At 48.1% G+C, this 25,719-nt stretch overlaps 1 protein-coding gene across 2 annotated transcripts in view; it reads right to left on the bottom strand.

Moving 5' to 3' along the window:
• The window catches only part of MYOM3 (myomesin 3), a 357,638-nt gene that overhangs the window by 130,893 nt on the left and 201,026 nt on the right, over positions 1–25,719 (bottom strand). For both annotated transcript variants that reach the window (XM_063954304.1, XM_063954305.1), the window contains 2 exons: positions 17,792–17,991; positions 5,560–5,613 (listed from right to left, as the gene is read on the bottom strand). In XM_063954304.1, coding sequence (XP_063810374.1) covers positions 5,560–5,613; positions 17,792–17,991 — 254 coding nt within the window. The remainder of the gene's footprint in view (positions 1–5,559; positions 5,614–17,791; positions 17,992–25,719) is intronic.

Here is a 25,719-nt window from a genome sequence, read left to right as displayed (position 1 = left end):
GCTGCTCGTCGTCAAGACCCAAAGTCTGCAGAAATAAACATGGCATGACGGTCTCCCCTCCCACCGGGGCGCAAGTATGGTGGGAGCGTGGCTTCGAGACTTTCAGGATGCCTGGCTGAAGATATCCGACAATGCGTGGATTCGCAATATCATCTCCCAAAGGTACAAGTTAGATTTTGAAGTTTTACCGCCAAAGAAATATTCTAAGACAAGTCTTCCACTTCTTCTGGACAAAGGTTTGGCACTTCAAGGTGCAATACAGAATCGGCTGTGTTAATGCCGGTACCACTGCTTCAACGAAAGAAGGGTTACTATTCCAATCTTTTTGTAGTACCAAAATCAGACTGTACTGTACGACCAATTCTGAATCTGAAATTGTTAAATCAGTTTCCGTCTTATTACCGGTTCAAGATGGATTCACTCAACTCAATGATCTCGAGCCTGGAACCCAAGGAATTTATGATATCTCTGGACATCAAGGATGCATATCTCCACATTCCGATGTGGGAACCACACCAAGCGTTTCTCAGGTTCGTGATTCAACTGGATCATTTTCAGTTCAGAGCCTTACCATTCGGTCTGTCCACAGCCCCCAGGGTGTTTACCAAGGTCATGTCAGTGATGATTGACCTCAGATTATTGGGAGTCACAATAATGCCATACCTAGACGACCTCCTCCTCAAAGCTCCATCAGATCTCATTCTCCAGGAGCATGCTCTATTAACATACAATGTTTTAGTGGAACATGGATAGATAATCAATCAATTTTCGGAAATCCAACCTTCAGCCGTCACGGTGTATCCAGTTTCTCGGTGTGATCCTGGACACCAACATACAGAAAGTTTTTCTGCTACAAGACAAAGCTCTGGGTATACAGAAACTGGCCCAAGCTGTCCTCAAGCCAAGGATGGTATCAGTCCATTTATGCATTCGTTTGCTTGGGAAAATGGTAGCAACTTTCGAAACTCTGGAGTTCGGACGTTTTCATTCACATCCTTTTCAGCTGGATCTGTTACATCAATGGTCGGGGTCGTATCTACAGCTTCAACAGTTAGTTTGACTGACTCCAGAGATGCGACTTTTGCTTCTTTGGTGGCTGCAACTGCACAATCTCACTGCGGGCAGGCGGTTCAGTGTATGGAACTGGACACGCCTAACGACAGACACCAGCCTCAGGGAATGGGGCGCAGTTGTGTTGGACTTCCATCTTCAGGGCCATTGGTCTCCACAGGAATTACTGTTGCCAATAAATGTGTTGGAACTGAAAGCGATATACAATGCGCTGGTAAAAGCTGCCCAAGTTCTTCGATCCAAGGAGGTCATTCTGAGTTGTTCACTCGTTATTTTTTTATCGCAACGGAGCGATTAGTCGCTAATGCGCATGCGCAATGTCCGCAGTGCGACTGCGCCAAGTAAATTTGCTATGCAGTTAGGTATTTTACTCACGGCATTACGAGGTTTTTTCTTCGTTCTGGTGATCGTAATGTGATTGACAGGAAGTGGGTGTTTCTGGGCGGAAACTGGCCATTTTATGGGTGTGTGTGAAAAAACGCTACCGTTTCTGGGAAAAACGCGGGAGTGGCTGGAGAAACGGAGGAGTGTCTGGGCGAACGCTGGGTGTGTTTGTGACGTCAAACCAGGAACGACAAGCACTGAACTGATCGCAGATGCCGAGTAAGTCTGGAGCTACTCAGAAACTGCTAAGAAGTGTCTATTCGCAATTCTGCTAATCTTTCGTTCGCAATTTTGATAAGCTAAGATTCACTCCCAGTAGGCGGCGGCTTAGCGTGTGCAAAGCTGCTAAAAGCAGCTTGCGTGCGAACAACTCGGAATGACCCCCCAAGTCTCATCCCGTCTCAATCATCAGCTTCCATGATACATCTCCAGAACATGGGATCCTCAGGCGGAAGCTGTAGACGTTCTGGTCGTACAACCTAGTATACGTGTTTCCACCGTTTTCTCTATTGTCACGAATTCTCAAGAGAATCAAATGGGAGTCAATCACGGTGATATTGGTGGCACCAGATTGGCCTTGGAGAGCTTGGTTTTCAGACCTGCGTCTTTTGCTAGCGGACGATCTTTGCCTCTACCTCTGCGAACGAATCTACTCCAACAAGGGCCCTTCGTGTATCCACTTTTACCACAACTACGTTTAATGGGATGGCTCTTGACATCCTAAAACGCAAAGAGATTCCGGAATGTGTGATTCCCAAGATGTTGCGTGCATGGAAACCTGTTACGGCAGGCCATTCCCATCGCATCTGGCGTTCTTATATCTCTTGGTGTGACAGAAAAGAGTTTCAATCAGATTATTTTTGTCTCTCATGGTTCTTGCTCTTTCTTCAGGCAGGTTTAGATTCCGGACTTCATCTAGGATCCCTGAAAGTTCAGGTATCTGCCTCATCAATTTTCTTTCAGAGATGCCTAGCGCTCCTACCGGATGTGCAAATTTTCCTACAAGGGGTCCTTCGGGTACAACCCCAGTTTGTTCTCCCTACAGAGCCTTGGGACTTGAATCTGGTGCAGATTATCTGCAGTCACTCTGTTTTGAACCCTTGGAAGATGCAGATATTAACTATCTTACTTGGAAGACTGTTTTTCTATTAGCCATAGCTTCAGCCCGGAGGGTACCTTAATTGAGTGCCTTATCTTGTATGCCTCCCTACTTGATTTTTCAGCCTAATAGGGCTGATTTGAGAACACATGCTTCCTTTCTTCCCAAGGTCGTGTTGGCTTTTCATATCAGCCGATTGTGGTACCATCCTTACAGGAGGACTCTGGGACACCTTCTTCTCTGGATATAGTGAGAACGTTGAAGATCTACGTGGAACGGACAGCACCATTATGAAAGACTGATGCTTTATTCGTGCTTTATGATCTTCCGCGACGAGGGTGGCCTGCTACTAAGCAGACCTTGGCCCACTGGATTCGGTTGACTATTCATCATCTTAATTGAGTGCCTTATCTTGTATGACTGACTTCTTGATTTTTCAGCCTGATAGGGCTGAGTTGAGAACACATGCTTCCTTTCTTCCCAAGCTCGTGTTGGTTTTTCATATCAATCAGCCGATTGTGGTACCATCCTTACAGGAGGACACTGGGACACCTTCTTCTCTGGATATAGTGAGAACGTTGAAGATCTATGTGAAACGGACAGCACCATTCCGAAAGACTGATGCCTTATTCGTGCTTTATGATCTTCCGCGACGAGGGTGGCCTGCTACTAAGCAGACCTTGGCCCGCTGGATTCAGTTGACTATTCATCAAGCCTATCTACACCAATCTGCGTGACCTCCATTATCCATTGCGGCCCACTCTACATGCTCAGTTGGGTCTTCCTGGGCTGCTAGTAGGGGGGGGGTGGGGGGTGGGGGGGCTGCCATGTCTCAACTCTGTAGAGCAGCCACTTGGTCCAGTATTTATATGTTTGCCAAGTTCTACAAGTTTGATACTTTTGCTGCTTCATCTTCACGGTTTGGCCATCTTGTTTTGCAAGTTCCTCAGCGATCTCCCGCCCAGGCTGGAAACTTTGGGATGTCCCCACAGTCTTGAAGTTGTGCCAGTGTCCCCTAGTGGCTGACAGTAAAAGGAGGCTGTTTGTACTCACCGATACATCCCTTTTTCGGAAGCCATAGGGGACACTGGCCGCCCACCCGTTGCTGTTCTCTTGCCTTCATTGTTGTTCTGTTCTGTTTGATTAGGTGCTCTCTTCCCTCGTATAGTTCTGTTCTCTTGTTCCCGTCTCCTCTCGGCTAATTCAGAACTGAGGGATGATGGGGGATAGAGGGGGAGGAACTTGTTTCACTTCTTAAATTATTTAAAGTGCCAGCTCCCTGTAAGCCACCATCATCACCCCACGGTCTTGAAGTTGTGCCAGTGTCCCCTATGGATTCCGAAAAAGGTATTTATCGGTAAGTACCAATATCCTCTTATTTTTATTACAATAAAGGGACCATTTTTTATAACATGTAATTCTTTGGTGTTCATTCATTGATCCAAATAACATTTTCAGATCACTCTAAATATCGACAGACATCTGGTTAATAAATTAATGTCCAAGGCGCATGTACATGCAGGGTGTAGTTGCCATCCCGATGAACGATATGCCGGCAGTCAGAAGACCAATGTCAGAATCCAGAAACCTGTGAGCATTCTGGCACTGGAATCCCGACAGCCGGAATCCTGAACGTAAGTATGCTGGGGAGGGTTAGGGTTAGGCTGCAGGGGGAGGGTTAGTGTTAAGCTGAGGGTAGGGGGGATAAGAGTTAGACTGCAAGAAGGGAGGGTCAGGGCTAGGCTGCAGGGGGTTTGTCCCACCTGTCGGGATTTTGGTAGTCTGAATGCTGGTGACGGTATTCTGACCGTCAGCATCCCCTCACTGCCGGTATTCCGTACCCAACCCGTACATGCAATTGAGGGTGAGCACATTATATCATCTGTCAAATATAATATATTGATTCCAAATTGATCTGCACCATGTTAGCAGCACATTGGGCCTAATTCAGATGTGATCGCTAGGCAGCGATTTTTGCACTGCTGCAATCAGATAGTCATCGCCTACAGGGGGAGTGTATTTTAGCTGTGCAAGTGTGTGAATGCATGTGTAGCAGAGCTGTACAAACAGATTTTGTGCAGTCTCTGCACAGCCTAGGACTTACTCAGCCGCTGCGATCACATCAGCCTGTCCGGGACTGGAATTGACGTCAGGAACCCTCCCTGCAAACGCATGAACACGCCAGCGTTTTTCCAGACACTTCCTGAAAACAGTCAGTTGACACCCACAAACGCCTTCTTCCTGTCAATCTCCTTACGGTCACCCGTGTGAATGGATCCGTCGCACAGACCCATCGCTGAATGGCGATCCGCTTTGTACCCGTGTGACGTGCCTGCGCATTGCGGTGCATACGCAGTTTGGACCTGATCGCCCGCTGTGCGAAAATGCACAGCATCGATCAGGTCTGAATTACCCCCATTGTGTCTCCTACTAGATCAGTATTGAGTAAGCAAATTACAGGACTGCAGGGAGACCAACGTTGTATAAACCACTGTAGGACAAGGCGTGATTTCAGTCCAACGCTTGATTATCACCAATCAATGGTCAGGCTGGGCAGGAGCCATCATCCCACCAGGCTCACTTATATTAATGTAAAATAAAATAAAATAAAAAGTTATTGGGCCCAGTCTTTTGGTGTATCAAAAAAAAATGAGCAGATCCCTGCACTTATAGAATGTTGTCTAAATGCTGAGTTCCTGCTCGTACCCCATGCCATCGCAAAAGTGTCAAAATATAATGGAACCTCTTGTGGTATGCACTTGGGTGAACATGCATACTGTACACAATAAGGAACTAATAACTGGAGTGCTCATCATAATCCAATTCTTATGTCCCCACCAAAAATGTTATAGTAGTGTCCCCAGTAGAAATATATGCAATAGTTTTGCTCCTGGTAGAACCACACATCAAAGCACAAGAAAACATACTGTTTTGATAATGCACTCTTCCTTTACAACATACACAAGTCATTCCATCTTTCACATCTCCTTTATGGGAACACTTACCCACTAGCTCATCTTTGTTGAGTATAATCTTTCTTCCTTCATCATATGGAATTTCTGAAGATGGAAAAAAAAACTTCTTGAGATACAGCCATTGCAGTGCACTGTTATCATTAGCTACACGTAGTTAGAACTGATTCACGTTGATTGATATCAAGTGCATTTTCTGCAGTTCCAGTATACTGTACACTTCATATTTAGATGTATTTCTGTCAAAGACAAGATGCATCCTTTGCTCTTGTCTGACTGGAAGTAGGAAACAGATCCAACCCAATTGTACAACATGATGTCACAGTGATGGTGGCTACCAGAAGAAAATCACTTGGCAATGAAAACTTAGCAGAAACATACTACGTCCAACTAAGCTATTTAGTCGTGGAAGGACAGTTTGTGAGGGACAAAGCATAAGTCATTTGGTTGAAGACTGCAGAATTGTGATAGATGAAGCTAAAGCCAATGAACAGGCAACTAAAAAGTCTGACTGAAGACTGAAGCACCAAAGCTTGGTAGGAGTCAGGGCCTTATAAAGGCTGCATTCAGGTTATGGGTCTCCTTATCAATTTCTCTGATGGAAATGGATGCTTTTTGCCTGAGCTAGGGCTTTTCCTTATAACTAAATGGTTACTGCTAGCTACCAGCAAACGCGTCCAGAAAATATATTTGCCAGTTTTCTCTGGATTAAAGAAGGATCATGTCAGAACATGTACCGTCAAAAAGTTATTTTTATGTAAACAAAGCTTTTTTCTTCATCGCCATATTCAGATTGAGGAATCTTTTTTAATTATAATTATTATGATTAAAATATATATATATATTTTTTAACCTTTATTTTATTGGTCAGAGCTGGTTAACACATGTGTATATGCATTCTAAACTGACCAAAAAAGTGGTAAGTTCAGCCCTAGAGCTGCCAGTCAGTATTGCTGGGTATCGCTCAGCTGCCATGGTGAAATTCTTATAGCAGATTGCAAAAACAAGTGCTCTTCATGATGCTAAAAAAAACATTATTATTGTTACTTTATAACAAATACAGCTAAGAGACTGTAAAGCTTGCAATGCTGAAGATTGATGGTTCCAGGAGCAGTGAGTTCTGGATGCCCTAAATGCCCCTACTTTTTGCCTATTGTGGGGTGGAGGGGGGGCAGCATATGTTTTGAGGGGGAATTGGGTGCTGATCTATTACAGCATAGCCTAGCACCACACTCCCCCATTATAAAAATATAGATGCATAGAGGGCATTTATGCAACAATCAAGACACTAACTCAGGGGTAGATGTATTACACCTTTGAAAGAGATAAAATGGAGAAACTGCCCATAGCAATCAACTACTGTCATTTTATAGACTGTGCTAAATAAAGGATAGCTCATTGGTTGCTATGGGCACCATTCCTGAAAGGCTACACCGTAGTGCCCTAGGTAACCGCCCAGATTTGATTAGTCATAATGCTGGCCCTGGGGTAGGTATAACCTGTACATATTTGAAGTACTGTATACTAGAAGGGTTATTTATAAACCATACAAAACATGAAACTGCACTAAAACTGCTCTTTTACGATGGCACATACCACTGCATAAAAGCACAGTGGTTTATGAGTAAACACATGGATTTGAGGGGGGAAATGCAAATTACATGTTAGAAACAAGATTTTATTATACAGGCATTGAACTAACATAGGTATTGACAGAGCCGGCCCTAGCCAATTTGATGCCCTAGGCAAAATTTTGTCTGGTGCCCCCTAGCTCCGCCGCTAGTTCTGCATCTGTACCTGCAACGCTCAGGTAGTGGGGCCCACCGGGGGGTTATCCTGTGGGCCAGTTCAACTCTGCACAATGCCACACAGTAATGACCATAATACATATACTTCCACACAGTAAAGGAACGTTACACATATGCCCCACATTAGTAATGCCCATAATACACATAATGCCACACAGTAATGCACCTTACACATATGCCCCACATTAGTAATGCCCATAATACACATATACTGCCACAGATACTGCCACACTTGCTGGTTATACAAAAAGACCAGTATCAAACATGTAGAAACTGTCCATTCTCTTCACTATTCAGTGTGTTTGCTGGTGTCTGTTACTGCATGCCCTTTACTTTATACTGTGGGAGTGATATGCTCTGCCCTCCAGTCTGATGTGTCCGAAAGTCACGCTGCACTGATGTTTCATATAGAAATAGCACAACGCAACTTACTGACCACGTTACAGTGCTAGATGGCAGGGGAATTTTACGGTATGGACTGACTAGGAAATAAAGTGTAGGGAGAACATTGCCCATGTTATGTCCCTGCAGACACCTGGGAATTGCACAGGGATAAGGGACACAGGATAACAGGGTCCCCCTCCCCTATGTGCACAAGCAGTATAGGTGATGTCAGGTTTCTGTGAAGCAGTCTTCCAAAATACACATGTGTTATAGAAGCCATCCAGTAATAACCTTATATAGTCAGTGAAAATGTCACAGGTCCAGGAATTGCATTTACTGGGCTTCTGCTGTCTGTCTGAGGTCTCACAAGTCAGGGGCATTCAAGCATGTCAGAGGAAGTTTAAGGCACAGTGTGCATTTTTTTTTACAAATGTAAACAGCAGTGTATACAAGTACTGATTGAATACATTTGGAAAGTAACAGTTAGTTTGCGGACTGTCCCTCCCAGCATGAGATACTGCAGGGACATGCTTGGATGCCCCTAGACATGCTTGGATGCCCTAGGCAAATGCCTAGCCTGCCTATAGCTAAGGCCGGCTCTGGGTATTGAAATCCTAATGTCCCCTAATCTCATAACTAGAGACATAAATTAAAGTAAATAATATTTTAGGAGAGAAAATAAAAAATAAGAGTTATGGTAGACTTACCATGGTTAACGCTTATTCTTCGAGGTCCATAGGATCCACAGGGATGATAATGGGGTGTAGGTGGTTGGAGAAGACCGGGCACCAAACAGCGAAAGCTTTTGAAGTCCCAGGATGCTCTGGTCCCTCGTCCCCTATACCCTGCCCCCTTCCAAGGCTAGCCAGTTTTGTAAACAAGCCCAAGGCAGGCGCAGGAGAGGAGAGAATGAAGACTGGTACACACAAGAAACACTCTTACACACAATAGAGAAGAGAACCAGTGACCAAGAGGAAAACCGCATAGAATCCTGGTGCGTCAGGGTTGGCGCCCTGTGGATCCTATGAACCTCGAAGAAAAAGAGTTAATTATGGTAAGTCTACCATCATAACTCTTATTTTCTTCTTCAGGGTCCATAGGCATCCACAGGGATGACATTGGGGATGTCCCAAAGCAGTTTGGTTAAGGAAGGGGACACTCCTGAGCAAAGAGGAGAATCTGGAGCCCAAAGGAAGCATCATGAGAGGTAAAGGTTTCAAAGGCATAGAACCTAAGAAAGGTATGGACAGGAGACCACATGGCTGCCTTGCACAGTTGTTCAGCAGAATCGTCACGGTGGACTGCCCACAAAGGACCCACAGAGCGAGTAGAATTGGCAAAAACTGTATCCGGTACAGGGAGATCAGCATACGTGTAAGCCAGTGAGATAGTCATGCGAAGCCATCTAACAAGAGTCTGTTTGTTAGCTGGCCAGCCTCCCTTGTGGAACCCATATAGGACAAAGAGGGAATCCATTTTTCTGATGTAGCTGGCATGATCCATATAAATTCAGAGAGCAAGGACCACATCCAAGGAGGCTTCCCCTTCCGAAAGGTCTGGGGATTGGAAGTCCGGAACCACAATTTCTTTGTTAAGATGGAACCTGGACATGACACTGGGGGATGTACACAGCCCATGTTCGGAGGACAGCCTGGTGAGGAGCACCCAATCAGGGATCCAGAAGAGGTAACCCATGTCCAAGTGGGACATCTGTAGCCACCAGGAGAGGGACAGATGAATTTTCCAGAGAGAGGACCATCGTCTGGGACCTGATCAGATGATGTTGTCCATTCCATCTGGAGAGGATCAGGTGTTGATTAGCCTAGAGTGGAATTAGGCATATGCCACTACGTCGAAGGTGGAGACCATGGACCCCAAGACCTGCATTGCTGAAAGGAGAGACACTTAGTGACTGTGAAGTAACTTGCGTACTCGCGTTTGCAGTGCCGCAATTTTTTCTGCTGGCAGGAAAATCCTCTGTACCTGAGAATGCAGAAGAGCTCCCAGATGCAACAGCCTTTGAGAAGGAGCCAGGGAGGACTTCTTCCAGTTGAAGTGCCAGCTGTGGGTTTGTAGGAAGGCAATGGTCAGCTGAAGATGGAAGTGAAGAACCTCCAAGGAGTGTGCTAGAATTATCAGGTTCTTCGACCCCCTGACGACGGAGCTGGGCCTCCTTAACTGCCACAATTTTGGTACAGACCCAAAGAGCTGTAAAAAGACCAAAAGGCAGTGCCCGAAATTGGTAATGTTGCTGAAGGACAGCAAACCAGAGAAACCGTTGATGAGTTGGGGTAATAGGTACATGCAGGTAGGCATCCTGAATGTCCAGAGACACCAGAAAGTCTCCGAGCCAATGCCAGAACAATGGAGCGGAGGGTTTCCATACAAAACCTGGGTACTCAGATAATCTTGTTCAGTGACTGAAGATTGAGGATAGGTCAATGAGACCCACTGGGTTTCTGAACCAAGAAGAGGGCAAAATAAAAACCTGTCCCTAACTGTACCGCATGGTAGAGACTGAATGGCTTTCTGGAGAGCCAGGGCTTTGATCGGGTCTGTTGGAGGAATAGTACAAAACAACTGCTGGGGGGCACCTCAGGAAAGTGAGAGCGTACCCATGAGAGACCAGTTCTCATACCCAGGCGTCTGTGGTGGTCTGACGCCAGGACTCAGCGAACCGAAGAGGTCCGCACCATCAGGCAGGGGGGTTTCATCAGACTTGGTGGCTGGACATCTGTCAGCCCCAGCCTGTTTGGCACAGGGCTTGAAAACCTTGTTGGAGGTAGACTGCCGAGGAAAGAATTGTCTTCTAGCTTTACTCTGGGGGGCAAAAGGACCGAAAGGAAGATGTCCTAGGCTTTGGGGTAGTTGCTGAGAGCAAAAAAGCAGATTTAGATGCTGCCAGAGTAGCCACTATCTTGTCCAATTTTGCACCAAACAGAATGTCCCCAGTGACGGACAGAGATTCGAGGGCATTCTTGGAGTCAGTATCCGCTTTCCAGGAGCATAGCCAGGTGACCTGGCGGGCGACTACAGAGGAAGCATGTACCTTGGAAGCCAGGAGACCAGTATCTAAGGCTGCTTCACCCTAGATAAGACACCGCTTCCCTGATATGGGAGATGTGGGGCAGTTGTTCCCTGGTAGAGTCAGAGGGGAGACGGTCTTCTACGGCATCTGCCCAGCCTTCAATAGCCTTAGCCACACAGGCTGAGGCCATTGCCGGTCATGTAATAGCTTCTGTAAGAGAATAGACAGACTTGAGGCAAGTTTAAATTTTTCTATCTGTAGCTTCCTTCAGGAAAGACGCAGATAGTATAGGCTAAGTAGAGCTTCGAACCAGGCGCGCTACGTGAGAATCCACTGTAGGGGAAACCTCCCACTTGGCACATTCTCCAGGCAGGAGAGGGTAAAAATAAGCTAGACTTGTTGGTATCTGAAACTTCCTACAAGGGGTAGTCCATGCTTCACGCATGATGTCAGTGACCTGATTTGATTTAGGAAATTCAGCATTTACAACCTTCTAGCGTTTAAATACTGGCCCCCGCTTCCTACCTAATTTAATCTGGAAGTGGGTCCCTCCTCCCCAGCCAGCGCCATCTTCCCAGTCATATTTGGGAAGATGACACTGGTTACTAGAGAGCAAAGACTCTGGCACAGAATTCCCTCTCCCTCCCGGGCCCCTATACACCTGTTTTTTAGGGATAGAAAAACAGAACAGATAGGTAAAACTGACAAAAAAAGTTAGACAGCAGAGCTAGCACAAGTCACATACAATTCATATAAAATATACAGTTGCAATGGGCACTTAAAACAACTACTTAGACCGCAGTGGCTCGTAGGATCAGTGTAACCTGGCCCTTGGGAGAGCTATACAGGGAGACTGGACACGGCATTCCCGGAGACCTGTAGCTCCAGCACAGTTAAGAAAATGGCTGCTGAGTATCTCACAGAGGGAGTAGGGTGAAGGAGGAGCAGCTCAGAGGTGAAAGGAGCAGCTTAGAAATGGGACCCGCAGTGGAATCGCACTCTGAGTTAGCGGAAGGGCCACCGGGGGAGATCTGACTTCCCCATGCTGACATTAACCTCTGGGGCCATTTGCCTCTATAATTTCCCAGTGCTAGCATATGTGCCCTGGTGTACTAGTTGGGAAAGGCTGCACAAAGACGTGGTTCCTCACGAGCGGGAGGTTGGAGGAGCATCAGAGAAGGTGTCCTACAGGACTGCATAACGTTGCTTGTTTTGAGTAAGAAAAAGAAAAGAAATCATAAAAGAAAAAGCTTGGGGCTGCATAAAGGCAACGGTGCATCCAGCTCCTGGCAGCACCAAAGCAAAACTGGCTAGCCTTGGCTGGGTGCGGGGTATAGGGGAGGAGAGACCGGAGCATCCTGGGACTTCAAACGTTTTAACTGTACTAACTGTACTACTGTACTAATGGTGTGCACTGGCTCCTCCCTCTATGCCCCTCCTCCAGGCCTCAGTTAAGGAAATTGTGCCCGGAAGAGCTGACATTACAAGGAAAGGATTTTGGAATCCAGGGTAAGACTCATACCAGCCACACCAATCACACCGTACAACTTGTGATAACACATCCAGTTAACAGTATGAACAACAAACGAGCATCACTCAACGGATGCCACATAACATAACCCTTTATTAAGCAATAACTATATACATGTATTGCAGAAAGTCCGCACTTGGGACGGGCGTCCAGCATCCACTACGGACTACAAGAAATAGATTTACCGGTGAGTAAAATCTTATTTTCTCTAACGTCCTAGTGGATGCTGGGGACTCCGTAAGGACCATGGGGATTATACCAAAGCTCCCAAACGGGCGGGAGAGTGCAGATGACTCTGCAGCACCGAATGGGCAAACACAAGGTCCTCCTCAGCCAGGGTATCAAACTTATAGAATTTTGCAAAGGTGTTTGAACCCGACCAAGTAGCAGCTCGGCAAAGTTGTAATGCCGAGACCCCTCGGGCAGCCGCCCAAGAAGAGCCCACTTTCCTTGTGGAATGGGCTTTTACTGATTTTGGATGCGGCAAGCCAGCCGCAGAATGAGCCTGCTGGATCGTGTTACAAATCCAGCGAGCAATAGTCTACTTTGAAGCAGGAGCACCCAGCTTGTTGGATGCATACAGGATAAACAGCGAGTCAGTTTTTCTGACTCCAGCCGTTTTGGCTACATAAATCTTCAAAGCCCTGACTACATCAAGCAACTTGGAATCCTCCAAGTCACGAGTAGCTGCAGGCACCACAATAGGTTGGTTCAAATGAAAGGATGACACCACCCTCGGCAGAAACTGCGGACGAGTCCGTAATTCTGCCTTGTCCATATGGAAAACCAGATAGGGGCTTTTACATGACAAAGCCGCCAATTCTGACACGCCTAGCCGAAGCTAAGGCCAATAGCATGACCACTTTCCACGTGAGATACTTTAGCTCCACGGTCTTAAGAGGCTCAAACCAATGGGATTTCAGGAAACCCAACACCACGTTGAGATCCCAAGGTGCCACTGGTGGCACAAAAGGGGGTTGAATATGTAGCACTCCCTTAACAAACGTCTGAAACTCAGGAAGAGAAGCCAGTTCTTTTTGAAAGAAAATGGATAGGGCTGAAATCTGGACCTTTATGGACCCCAATTTTAAGCCCATAGTCACTACTGACTGTAGGAAGTGCAGGAACCGGCCCAGCTGGAATTCCTCTGTAGGGGCCTTCCTGGCCTCACACCAAGCAACATATTTTCGCCATATACGGTGATAGTGCTTTGCTGTCACGTCCTTCCTAGCCTTTATTAGCGTAGGAATAACTTCATCCGGAATGCCTTTTCCTGCTAGGATCCGGCGTTCAACCGCCCATGCCGTCAAACGCAGCCGCGGTAAGTCTTGGAACAGACAGGGTCCCTGTTGCAACAGGTCCTGTCTGAGAGGCAGAGGCCATGGGTCCTCTGTGAGCATTTCTTGCAGTTCCGGGTACCAAGTCCTTCTTGGCCAATCCGGAACAATGAGTATTGTTCTCACTCCTCTTTTTCTTACGATTCTAAGCACCTTGGGTATGAGAGGAAGAGGAGGAAACACATAGACCGACTGGAACACCCACGGTGTTACTAGTGCATCCACAGCTATCGCCTGAGGGTCCCTTGACCTGGCGCAATACATTTTTAGCTTTTTGTTGAGGCGGGACGCCATCATGTCCACCTGTGGCAGTTCCCATCGATTTGCAATCTGCGTGAAGACTTCTTGATGAAGTCCCTACTCTCCCGGGTGGAGGTCGTGCCTGCTGAGGAAGTCTGCTTCCCAGTTGTCCACTCCCGGAATGAACACTGCTGACAGTGCTTGCACGTGATTCTCCGCCCAACGAAGAATCCTGGTGGCTTCCGCCATTGCCACCCTGCTTCTTGTGCCGCCCTGGCGGTTTACATGGGCCACTGCGGTGATGTTGTCTGACTGAATCAGCACCGGTTGGTTCCGAAGCAGAGGCCCCGCTTGACTCAGGGCGTTGTATATGGCCCTTAGTTCCAGGATATTGATGTGCAGACAAGCCTCCTGACTTGACCACAGCCCTTGGAAGTTTCTTCCCTGAGTGACTGCCCCCCATCCTCGGAGGCTTGCATCCGTGGTCACCAGGACCCAGTCCTGTATGCCGAACCTGCGGCCCTCGAGAAGGTGAGCACTCTGCAGCCACCACAGAAGAGACACCCTGGCCCTGGGGGATAGGGTGAGCAGCCGATGCATCTGAAGATGCGATCCGGACCACTTGTCCAACATGTCCCACTGAAAGATCCTCGCATGGAACCTGCCGAAGGGAATGGCTTCGTATGACGCCACCATCTTTCCCAGGACTCGCGTGCAGTGATGCACCGACACCTGTTTTGGTTTTAGGAGGTCTCTGACCAGAGTCACGAGCTCCTGAGCCTTCTCCGCCGGGAGAAACACCTTCTTCTGGTCTGTGTCCAGAATCATGCCCAGGAAGGGCAGACGCGTCGTAGGAATCAGCTGCAACTTTGGAATATTCAGAATCCAGCCGTGCTGTTGCAACACTTCCTGAGAGTGTGCTACGCTGATCAGCAACTGCTCCCTGGACCTCGCCTTTATGAGGAGATCGTCCAAGTATGGGATAATTGTAACTCCTTGCTTTCGAAGGAGCACCATCATTTCCGCCATTACCCTGGTAAATATTCTCGATGCCGTGGACAGGCCAAACGGCAACGTCTGGAATTGGTAATGACAGTCCTGTACCACAAACCTGAGGTACTCCTGATGAGGTGGATAAATGGGGACATGCAAGTAAGCATCCTTGATGTCCAGAGACACCATAAAATCCCCCTCTTCCAGGCTTGCAATGACCGCTCTGAGCGATTCCATTTTGAACTTGAATTTCTTCAGATAAATGTTCAGGGATTTTAAATTCAAAATGGGTCTGACCGAACCATCCGGTTTCGGTACCACAAACATTGTGGAATAGTAACCCCTTCCCTGTTGAAGGAGGGGAACCTTTACCACCACCTGCTGGAGATATAACTTGTGAATTGCCGCTAACACTACCTCCCTTTCCCTGGGGGAAGCTGGCAGGGCCGATTTTAGGTAACGGTGAGGGGGCATCACTTCGAATTCCAGCTTGTATCCCTGAGACACAATCTGTATAGCCCAGGGATCCACCTGTGAACGAACCCACTGGTGGCTGAAATTTCGGAGACGCGCCCCCACCGTTCCCGGCTCCACCTGTGGAGCCCCAGCGTCATGCGGTGGATTTAGTGGAAGCCGGGGAGGACTTCTGTTCCTGGGAACTAGCTGTATGGTGCAGATTCTTTCCTCTACCCCTGCCTTTGGCAAGAAAGGATGCACCTCTGACTTTCTTGCTTTTTTGTGAACGAAAGGACTGCATTTGGTAATACGGTGCTTTCTTAGGCTGTGAGGGAATATATGGCAAAAAATTTGACTTCCCAGCCGTAGCTGTGGAAACTAGGTCCGAGAGACCGTCCCCAAACAATTCCTCACCCTTATAAGGTAAAACCTCCATGTGTTTTCTAGAGTCGGCATCACCTGTCCATTGCCGAGTCCACAGGACCCTTCTGGCAGAAATCGACATTGCGTTTATTCTAGAGAGTATCTGTCCATGCTGCTACAGCACTACATATCCAGGCCGAAGCAATTGCTGGCCTCAGTAGAGTACCGGAATGTGCATAAACAGACTTCAGGATACCTTCCAGCTTCCTATCCGCAGGATCCTTTAGGGCGGCCGTATCCTGTGACGGCAGGGCCACCTTCTTGGATAAGCGCGTCAACGCTTTGTCTACCCTAGGGGAGGATTCCCAGCGTAACCTGTCCGTTGGCGGGAAAGGATACGCCATAAGTAATCTTTTGGAAATCAGCACTTTCCTATCAGGAGAATCCCACGCTTTTTCACATAATTCATTTAATTCATGTGAAGGGGGAAAAGTCACCTCTTGCTTTTTCTCCCCAAACATATAAACCCTCTTGTCAGGGACAGGGTTTTCCTCTGATATATGCAACACATCCTTCATTGCTATAATCATGTAGCGGATGGCTTTAGCCATTTTAGGCTGCAATTTTGCCTCATCGCCATCGACACTGGAGTCAGAATCCGTGTCGATATCTGTCAACAATTTGGGATAGTGGGCGCTTTTGAGACCCTGCCGGCCTCTGAGCTGTAGGATCAGGCATGGGTTGAGACCCTGACTGTCCCAAGGCTTCAGCTTTATCCAACCTTTTATGCAAGGAGTTTACATTATCATTTAACACCTTCCACATATCCATCCAATCAGGTGTCGGCGCCGTCGGCGGAGACACCACATTCATCTGCACCTGTTCTGCCTCCACGTAGCCTTCCTCGTCAAACATGTCGACACAATCGTACCGACACACCGCACACACACAGGGGATGCTCTAATTGAGGACAGGACCCCCACAAGGCCTTTTGGGGAGACAGAGAGAGAGTATGCCAGCACACACCCCAGCGCTATATAACCCAGGGATTACACAGTAACTTAGTGTTTACCCAGTAGCTGCTGTATAACTGATTATGCGCCTAAATTTATGTGCCCCCCCGTCTCTTTTTACCCTCTTTCTACCTGGAGACTGCAGGGGAGAGCCTGGGGAGCTTCCTCTCAGCGGAGCTGTGGAGAGAAAATGGCGCTGGTGAGTGCTGGGGAAGAAGCCCCGCCCCCTCAGCGGCAGGCTTCTGTCCCGCTTTCTGTGTAAAAATAATGGCGGGGGCTCATACATATATACAGTGCCCAGCTGTATATATGTGACTTTTGCCAAGAGGTATCATAATTGCTGCCCAGGGCGCCCCCCCCCTGCGCCCTGCACCCTACAGTGACCGGCGTGTGTGGGTAGTGTGGGAGCAATGGCGCACAGCTGCAGTGCTGTGCGCTACCTCATGTGAAGACAGGAGTCTTCTGCCGCCGATTTCGATGTCTTCTTGCTTCTGCCGGCTTCTGTCTTCTGGCTCTGAGAGGGGGACGGCGGCGCGGCTCCGGGAACGGACGACCAAGGTTAAGATCCTGTGTTCGAACCCTCTGGAGCTAATGGTGTCCAGTAGCCTAAGAAGCGCAACCTAGCCGCAGTTAGTAGGTTTGCTTCTCTCCCCTCAGTCCCCCGTAGCAGAGAGTCTGTTGCCAGCAGAATCTCTCTGAAAATAAAAAAACCTAACTAAAATACTTTCTTATCAGCAAGCACCCAGCTCTGTCCGGGCACAGATTCTAACTGAGGTCTGGAGGAGGGGCATAGAGGGAGGAGCCAGTGCACACCATTAGTACTAATTCTTTCTTAGAGTGCCCAGTCTCCTGCGGAGCCCGTCTATTCCCCATGGTCCTTACGGAGTCCCCAGCATCCACTAGGACGTTAGAGAAATAGGACCAGCTATACAGCTCAAAAAGCATTGCGGCTCCATAGTTCTTGCTACTGACAAGTGTTTATTTTTGTTTGCCATCAAAAATATAAACATATATATAATGCAGAACACAAAACTTATGCTTGTATTTAAACATATTTCAGTTATACAGGGTTAACATGCCACAATAAAATAGGCTAAAGACTTGGTACAAACCTATTGTTTTTTCCTCCCGAGTTAAATCTCTCATGGTGACTGGCTTACTAGGCTTTGATGGGTGACTTATGCCAGCTTGGTTGAGGGCTCTTACTCTGAACTGGTAAGTGTTTCCTACAATGAGACCAGATATAGGAAGTCTGCAGATCTTTGATGGTATTTCATTGTACCTGATCCACTGATCTGTTGACGTATCCAACCTTAGTGGAGACAGAAAGAGCTTTGTTATAGTGTAGAATCAACTGTTGATTACCAAGCTAACCTCAGTAAACTCTTTTAAATACATTCTCCTTTTAGTTTAAATATTGTGTTGGCTTTATTCAGAATACATTTGCAGGGATCAAGATCAATTTCTATTGTTTATTTATATAGGGGGTCATTCCGAGTTGTTCGTTTGCTAGCAGTTTTTTAGCAGCCGTGCAAACGCTAAGCTGCCTCCCACTGGAAGTGTATTTTAGCTTAGCAGAAGTGCGAACGAAAGAATCGCAGAGCGGCTACAAAATATTTTTACATTTTTCCGAACACTCCCTGAAAACGGTCTGTTGACACCCAGAAACGCCCTCTTCCTGTCAATCACTCTGCGGCCAAGCAGTGCGACTGAAAAGCTTCGCCAGACCTTGTGTAAAACTACATCGTTCATTGTAATAGTACGACGCGCGTGTGCATTGCGCCGCATACGCATGCGCAGAAGTGCCGATTTTTTTGCCTGATCGCTGCACAGCGAATGAAAGCAGCTAGCGATTAACTCAGAATGACCGCCATAGTGCAACCAATTTTTGTGCAGAAAATATATGTCATTCACATCAGTCCATGCTTCACAGGAGCTTACCGTTTAATGGGCATAATTCAGCATGGATCGTTAATCTGAGAAATTGCATTTGTCTGCGAGTAAAAAGGCACCGTCTTGACAGAAAGAAAAAAACACCCCATGCAAATTTGCGAATGCATCGAGGATTGCTATACACAGGCAGATGCATACACAAATCCCGGAACACTGAAGAGTCTTGGCCGTCTGAGCAAATGTGAGTACAGTAGGTCTGAGGCTGACACTAATCTGTGACTGAGACGGGTTGGAAGTGGTCTGCGCTGACGCCAGAGACTCTCCCCAAAAATGTCTGGGCACACCTGTGTTTTTTCTGACACACCCAGAAAACAGCAGGTTTCCGCCCAGAAACGCCGGCTTCCTGTCAGTCAAACAACAGCTGCATTGTATTTACGATCTGTACGCATTTTCTGTCACTATTACCCCACGCGCATGCGCAGTCGTTTGACGATCGCTCCATTTGTGAATTCTCTACACAAGTGCAGAATCCAATTAACCAACCAGTATATTTTGGTGTGTGGGAGGACACCAGAGAACCCAGACAAAACCCACGCAAACAAAGGTAGGACACATGAACTCCACATATATAGTTCAATTGTTGGTAATTAAACTCATGACTTCAATTCTGTGAGGCAGTAATAGTTATAGATGAGCGGGTTCGGTTTTACTCGGATTTACCTGAATCTCCTTACTGGCTATCGGACATCACGTGTTTTGGTTAACCAATAAGGAAAATCCAGAAAATAAGAAATGGCAATAATTCTGGCATAAAGAACCGAGTAAATCCGAACCCGCTCATCTCTAGTAATAGTAACTACTATTCATGAATTATTCCATCCAAAACCTAAAAAATGGATTTTTACAGGATACACAATTCTGCTTCCCATCAGGGAATCAGGTTCATCTCCCAAAGTATGCAACAGTCCAATGACAGTTGGTGAATAAGAAGTGAATTTGTTCACAGGGAGAGGAATTGACATCTTAACTACCTGGTGAACTAGACAAGAGGGAATACCAAGGAGGGAAACAGTCCATAACCAGACCTTATAGAAAAAATGTTTTCGTGCAGTGTTTCACTATTCCACCTGCTATCCATGTCCAAGCGGTCCTGGGAATATATTACTGGACCATTAAAGCATTCATTGACCATGTTATATAGGGGAGTATCACTATTTGGTACTTAGTCCTCTGTCAGTGCCACTGGGCATACCAGCCTCCTGCTGAGCATGTTGCTCAGCTTTCATTGTCCACTGGCAGCGTCTTTGGGTATACCACTCTCCAGCTTAGCAGACTGCCCAGCGTCCACCTTTCCATGGTGCGGGTGGGATTCGACTCAGCGGCTCTCCCCCGTCCTTAAAGGCAAGTCACATTGGCACCAACTTCATCAAGGCAGCATTTTTAAGACAGACTCTGAGCACTATTCAGTGCCAGAGAACTGGGTCACTTACTTTGCCTCAGCATTGCTTGTAACTTTCCTTCTCCTAACTATGAATCTCTGTCTGTGCCCCAGACCTCAGCTTGTCTCAATGTATTAAAACATGCCTGTGCACCATACTTGTCTCACCATACTGCTACTTTGTCTGTGACCCAGACTACTCTTTTTGGTTGCTGATTCTGTACCTCCATCTGTTGTACTACCACACCGTCAAAAACTAGAGGCCTGTGACCTGTTGCCTTCCGTCAAAGAAGCCCATCTCGCCTTGCGGAGGTTCTTGGCGAAGATTAGAGGGTCCATTAGACTCCGTGCCTCAACCCTGCCAGTACAAATTCTGATCTTAAAGCATCCAATCTGCCCAGAATCTTTATAAGGAGAAAGCTAGTCTCCAGCTAAATACAACTATGGGCCTAATTCAGACTTGATTGCAGCAGCAAACTCTTTCTGTAATGGGCAAAAGCATGTGCAGTACAGGTGTGGCAGATATACCATGTACAGAGAGAGTTAGATTTGGGTGGGTTATATTGTTTCTGTGCTGGGTAAACCATATCAGCGGTCGGGCAGCTCGGCTGCACATCGCCGAGTGTGTAGGGCCTATAACTCTCTCTGCACGTTATATCTGCCCCCCTACCCCTGCAGTGCACATGGTTTTGCCCATAAGAGAAATATTTTGCTACTGCGATCAGGTCTGAATTAGGCCCTATATACAATCATCGATTACTGAACTCAATATAAACTTAATTTTAAGTAATACATATAACAAACTAAACTCTGTATAAGGAGCATATGAACCTATTGGGCCTGATTCTGATTCACTAAGAAATTTTAGCAGACTGCGCATATGCCATAGTGAACAAACACATCTTTGCAAATCTCCAGGCGATTCTGAGTTGGAAGTTTCTCTCCATCCACCTGGGTGTCCGTGTGTACACGACGAGTGTGAATATTAAATCATGATGAAATACTGAAGATCTCTAAAATTTATTAATCATTTGTTTCTGTATTTTCACTATCTTGAAGTTTTTAATGTTTAGCTACACAATTACTTTTACAAATTTTTACTGAATAACAATAAATGTTACATTCAGGGGTGTTTCAAGACATACAAAAGGTGTGCAATAAGTTTCCAGATGCACAAACAGTATTATATTTACAAATTATTTACCAGAGGCGTCTATGCAAAGTTGCATGCGCACAAACCACTTGGGGAAGCAGCTGGACCAGTCTAAAGCAGGTACAGTAGCAGTAGAAGTATGTCTTCTACATGCTGGATGAAGGTCTCCACTGCAGCTTCCGGTGACTCAGAACAAATCCCATGCATTTTGCACTTCATTTGTGGGAACATGATGAAGTCAAATTGGGCCAGGTCTGGACTGTATAGCAAATGACCAAGCTCCTGGATGTATGCATGGGCCAGAAAATCCACCACTTTCCTGGACTTGTGAGCAGGCACATTGTCGTGATGGCAAAGGGCACCACGAGTGCAAGTTCTTGGACATCACCTGAAAATGCCTTCCAGCACTAGCGGCAGGCATTGATGGGCATACCAGTCACCAGTGATGGTGCACTGCTGCACGAGTGGTACATGACCAGTCTTGGCCACAAAAAACAGCCACCATCTGCTTTGCCACTCTGTGCTCATATCAGAACTTCAATGGCAGCACACCTCTGACTGGGGTCCACTAGGCTGACTGTTGTTTGATCTCGGGATCAAAACTGTTGATCCTGGCCAGCATGTTGTTGCACCAAGTCTCCCAAGCCTCCTTCTGCTCTTGAGTCAGCTGATGGGGTACCCAGCGTGCAGAAACCTTGCTTAGGCCAAGCTTTTCATGGAGTATCAAGCGAATGGATCCTGATGAGATGCCTATATCCTTCTCTAACTGGGCCATGGTCACCCTGGTGTCCACCTAAACTATGGCCTGCATGGCAGCAACCTTGTCCTCTGTGATAGCAGACACAGGTCATCCGCAGCATTCCCTGCCTTCCAGGGATCGTGTCCTGTCCTGAAACGCAGTGGTTCGGGATGGTGCTTCCTCCCCAAAAGCAGCTTGCACTCGGTCAAAAGTTTCCTGCTGTCGCAGACCACTTGTGTAGTTGTAGAAGATCATGGTTCTCCAGTGGCCTCTGTTGAGCTCCATAACGAGTTTATAAATTAAGTGAACATGCAGACTTCTTCGGAGTGCAGTGCTGCTTATGGGGGTCATTCCGACCCGTTCGCACGCAGCGGTTCATCGCTGCGGTGCGAACTGGTCGGGACTGCGGCTGCACGACGCCCGCAATGCGTACATGCGTCATTGCCCGGCGACGGCCGCCGCCGGGCAGCGACACCGCCAGCGGAAAATGTGATCGCAGCGGTGATCCCAAGAAGACTGACAGACGGGAGACATTCCAGGGCGTCAACTGACCGTTTTCAAGGCGTGGTGAGGTGAAAGCAGGCGCGTCCATGCATTTGGAGGGCGGATGTCTGACGTCAATTTCGGGACCTACGTCGCTGGATCCATCGCACAGGGTAAGTAAGTCTCATTCTGGCCTTGTTTTGCAGGAAACTTTTTTAGCATAGCACGGCTGCGCAAGCGATCACAGCCCTGCTATTCTATAATACACTCCCCCATAGGTGGCGTCAAGTTGATCGCACGAGCTGCAAAAAGTTGCTACGTGCAATCAACTTGGAATAACCCCCTATATACAGTTCTGTGCCTTGACATTTCACAAGAGCTTTAGTCAGAGATAACAGTTCACAACAATAAAGTCAGATTATGTCTACTCTACCTACGCAATGCTCCCGGAAACTTATCACACACCCCTCATAAGGGGGATGGCGTGCAAGATCCCCTGTGCAGCTAAACCCCCTCTCCCCATACCTGCAGCTGCGGGTACCATGCCATCTTTCCAGTGATGTCTCTGGAAAGATTGAGCATGCACATAATATATTGAGGACTTTAGCACAGGGCAAGAGTCTTTCCTATCTTCTAGCTTATGCCATCTTTCCAAAGACATCACCGGAAAGTTGGTGCCACTATACAGCAGGTATGGGACAGATGAGGCTACAGCTCTTTATATTGCAACCCTCTGCTCTTGGAGCAGGGTGGCTGATGCAAGGCTCCCCCTGAATCATCATCCTGTATGTACCTCACACCCTTTAACCATTATAGACATGCCACTGGTTATGTTTTATTAAAAGGTAGAGAATCAATACTGATCAGTGCATCCCATAATTACTCATGTGCTCTTTTGTCTAATAAATATTTTTGTCACCAGCTCCCACTGATTTGCCTGTTCATTTTCTGCCTGAGACCTGTTGAGTAAAGTTAAAAATAATTAAAGACCACGCTACTTTTTTAAGCACTGTTGTCTTGTTCTTAAAGGTCATATATTAGAAAGCAGTGTGTTAGAATTCTGCCTTGTTGTTATGTCAGTCATAGGCGTTGGAACTGGGGGGGGCAAGGGGGCAGCACGCCCCCCCCCCCCAAACATAGAGAGGCGCCGATCAAGATACAGGAGGAGCGGAAGAGCGATGTGCGGTCACGTGAAAGACCGCACATTACATCCTCCGCTCCGTGCAGTGAGCGTCCCAGGTCCGGTGCGGCCCCTCCCCCGTCATTTTTAGGCCTTTTTGTTTTATTGTTATTGCTGCCGCTGCGCTGCTAGTCACACAGCAGCAGCAGGAGCAGCATGACTGCAGCCAGAGGAGCTCCGCCACCTTGGGCTCTGCTCTGTGAGGTGCGTGCTATCCGGCCGTCAGCATGAGGGAGGAGGATCTCTCCCCGCGCGATGGATGCAGGCGGCGGATCTACAGAGCCTGGAGCCAGAAAGGTGAGCGGGACTGTGCGGCTGGCTGTGGACTGTGCGGCTGGAGGCATCCCCGGGGACAGCGTGGAGGAGAGAGGGGAGAGGCGGCTGGAGGCATCATCTTCTGTGACAGCGGGGGAGGGGGAGGAAGCTGCCTGTGACACTGGAATCATCCCCTGTGATGGGGGGATAAAGCGGAGAGGAGGCTGTCTATGCTGCTGGGAGGCATCCCCTGCCCCTGTCATCGTGCAGTGGGAGGGGGGGGGTTAGGAGGTTGACTGTGCCCTATCATTCACTATACCCCTGTCACCCTCGCCATGTCACCCGCTATCCCCCGTCACCCTCACCATGTCACCCGCTATCCCCCGTCACCCTCACCATGTCACCCGCTATCCCCCCGTCACCCTCACCATGTCACCCACTATCCACCTGTCACTCTCACCATGTCACCCGCTATCCCCCCGTCACCCTCACCATGTCACCCGCTATCCACCCGTCACCCTCACCATGTCACCCACTATCCACCTGTCACCCTCACCATGTCACCCTCTATCTCCCTGTCACTCTCTCTCCCTTTCACCCACTATCTCCATCACCTAGTACCTCCGTCTCCCTCACCATGTCACCCACTATTTTTATGTCACCCAATGTCTTTCTGTCACCCACTATTTCCCTGACACTTTCTGTCTCCCTGTCACACCTCCTTGCTGAGAAGTGCTGCTGTTGCTGCCGGCTGCCAGCACTTGTCACTGAGACAGGCAGCAGCTGCTCCGGCAGCATGAAAAGCAGCTCCCCCCTCTCTGCCTCCTTACTGAGGGAGCCGCACTGTCCTGCCTGTTGCTGTCGCTGCTGCCAGAGCCTGTCTCACTTACCACAGGCAGCTCAGCAGCGGAGCCGGCGGCATGAAGAGATGTGCCGCCCCCCCGCCCAGGTCTCTGAGTCCCGAGCTCCGCCTCCCCAGTGGGCTGCTCTAAATCAAAGGGATCTCCGCAGCACACAGACAGAAACCCACGTGTGACAGGCTGCTGCCTTTTCCTAAAGAAGTGAGGAGGCACTTAAGCCCCATACACACTGGTCGATGTATCGGCCGTTCTCTTGAACGGCCGATACATCGCGGGACCGTCGGCCAGTGTGTACGGGCGATACGTCTGTGAACTCCGTCGTTCACAGACGTATCGTGTCGGCCGCGCAGCACAGCCGACAGCCAATATATCTAACGATATATTGGCGCGTCGCTGTGTGTGTACGGGGCGGTCGTCCGACCGCCCGTACACATGCTGCGGCGGCCGGCGGTGATTGACAGGTGAACTGGGCGGGCACACTGCCCGATCCGTACATAGATATATCTGCAGATCAATTGATCTGCAGATATATCTAATAGTGTGTACCCACCTTTACACTCCAAATATATGGAAATCGACAGTTGGGGGGGGGGGGGGATGGCTCACCTCTAATAAAGCTATTTTTATAGGCCCCTTTCCTCACTCTCCTTGTAAGTCCACCCTCGGCGTCCCTGCCCTCACCCTCCCTGTAACTCCCCCCTCAGCATTCCTACTCTCACCCTCCCTGTAACTCTCCCTCAGTGCCCCTGCCTTCACCCTCCCTGTAACTCCCCGTCAGTGTCCCTGCCCGCACCCTCCCGGTAACGCCCCCCTCAGTGTCCCAGCCCTCATCCTCCCTCTAACTCCACCCTCAGTGCTCCTCACACTCCTTCTAACTCCCTGTCAGCATCCCTGCCCTCAGCCTCCCTGTAACTCCCCCCTCAGCATCCCTTCCCTCACCCTCCCTGTAACTCCCCCTCAGCATACCTGCCCTCACCCTTTCTGTAACTCCCCCCTCAGCATCCCTGCCCTCACCCTACCTGTAACTCCCTCTCAGCAT

Source organism: Pseudophryne corroboree, chromosome 2, assembly GCF_028390025.1.
Source record: "Pseudophryne corroboree isolate aPseCor3 chromosome 2, aPseCor3.hap2, whole genome shotgun sequence".
Lineage (NCBI taxonomy): Eukaryota > Metazoa > Chordata > Amphibia > Anura > Myobatrachidae > Pseudophryne > Pseudophryne corroboree.
This window is presented reverse-complemented; position numbering and strand designations above follow the sequence as displayed.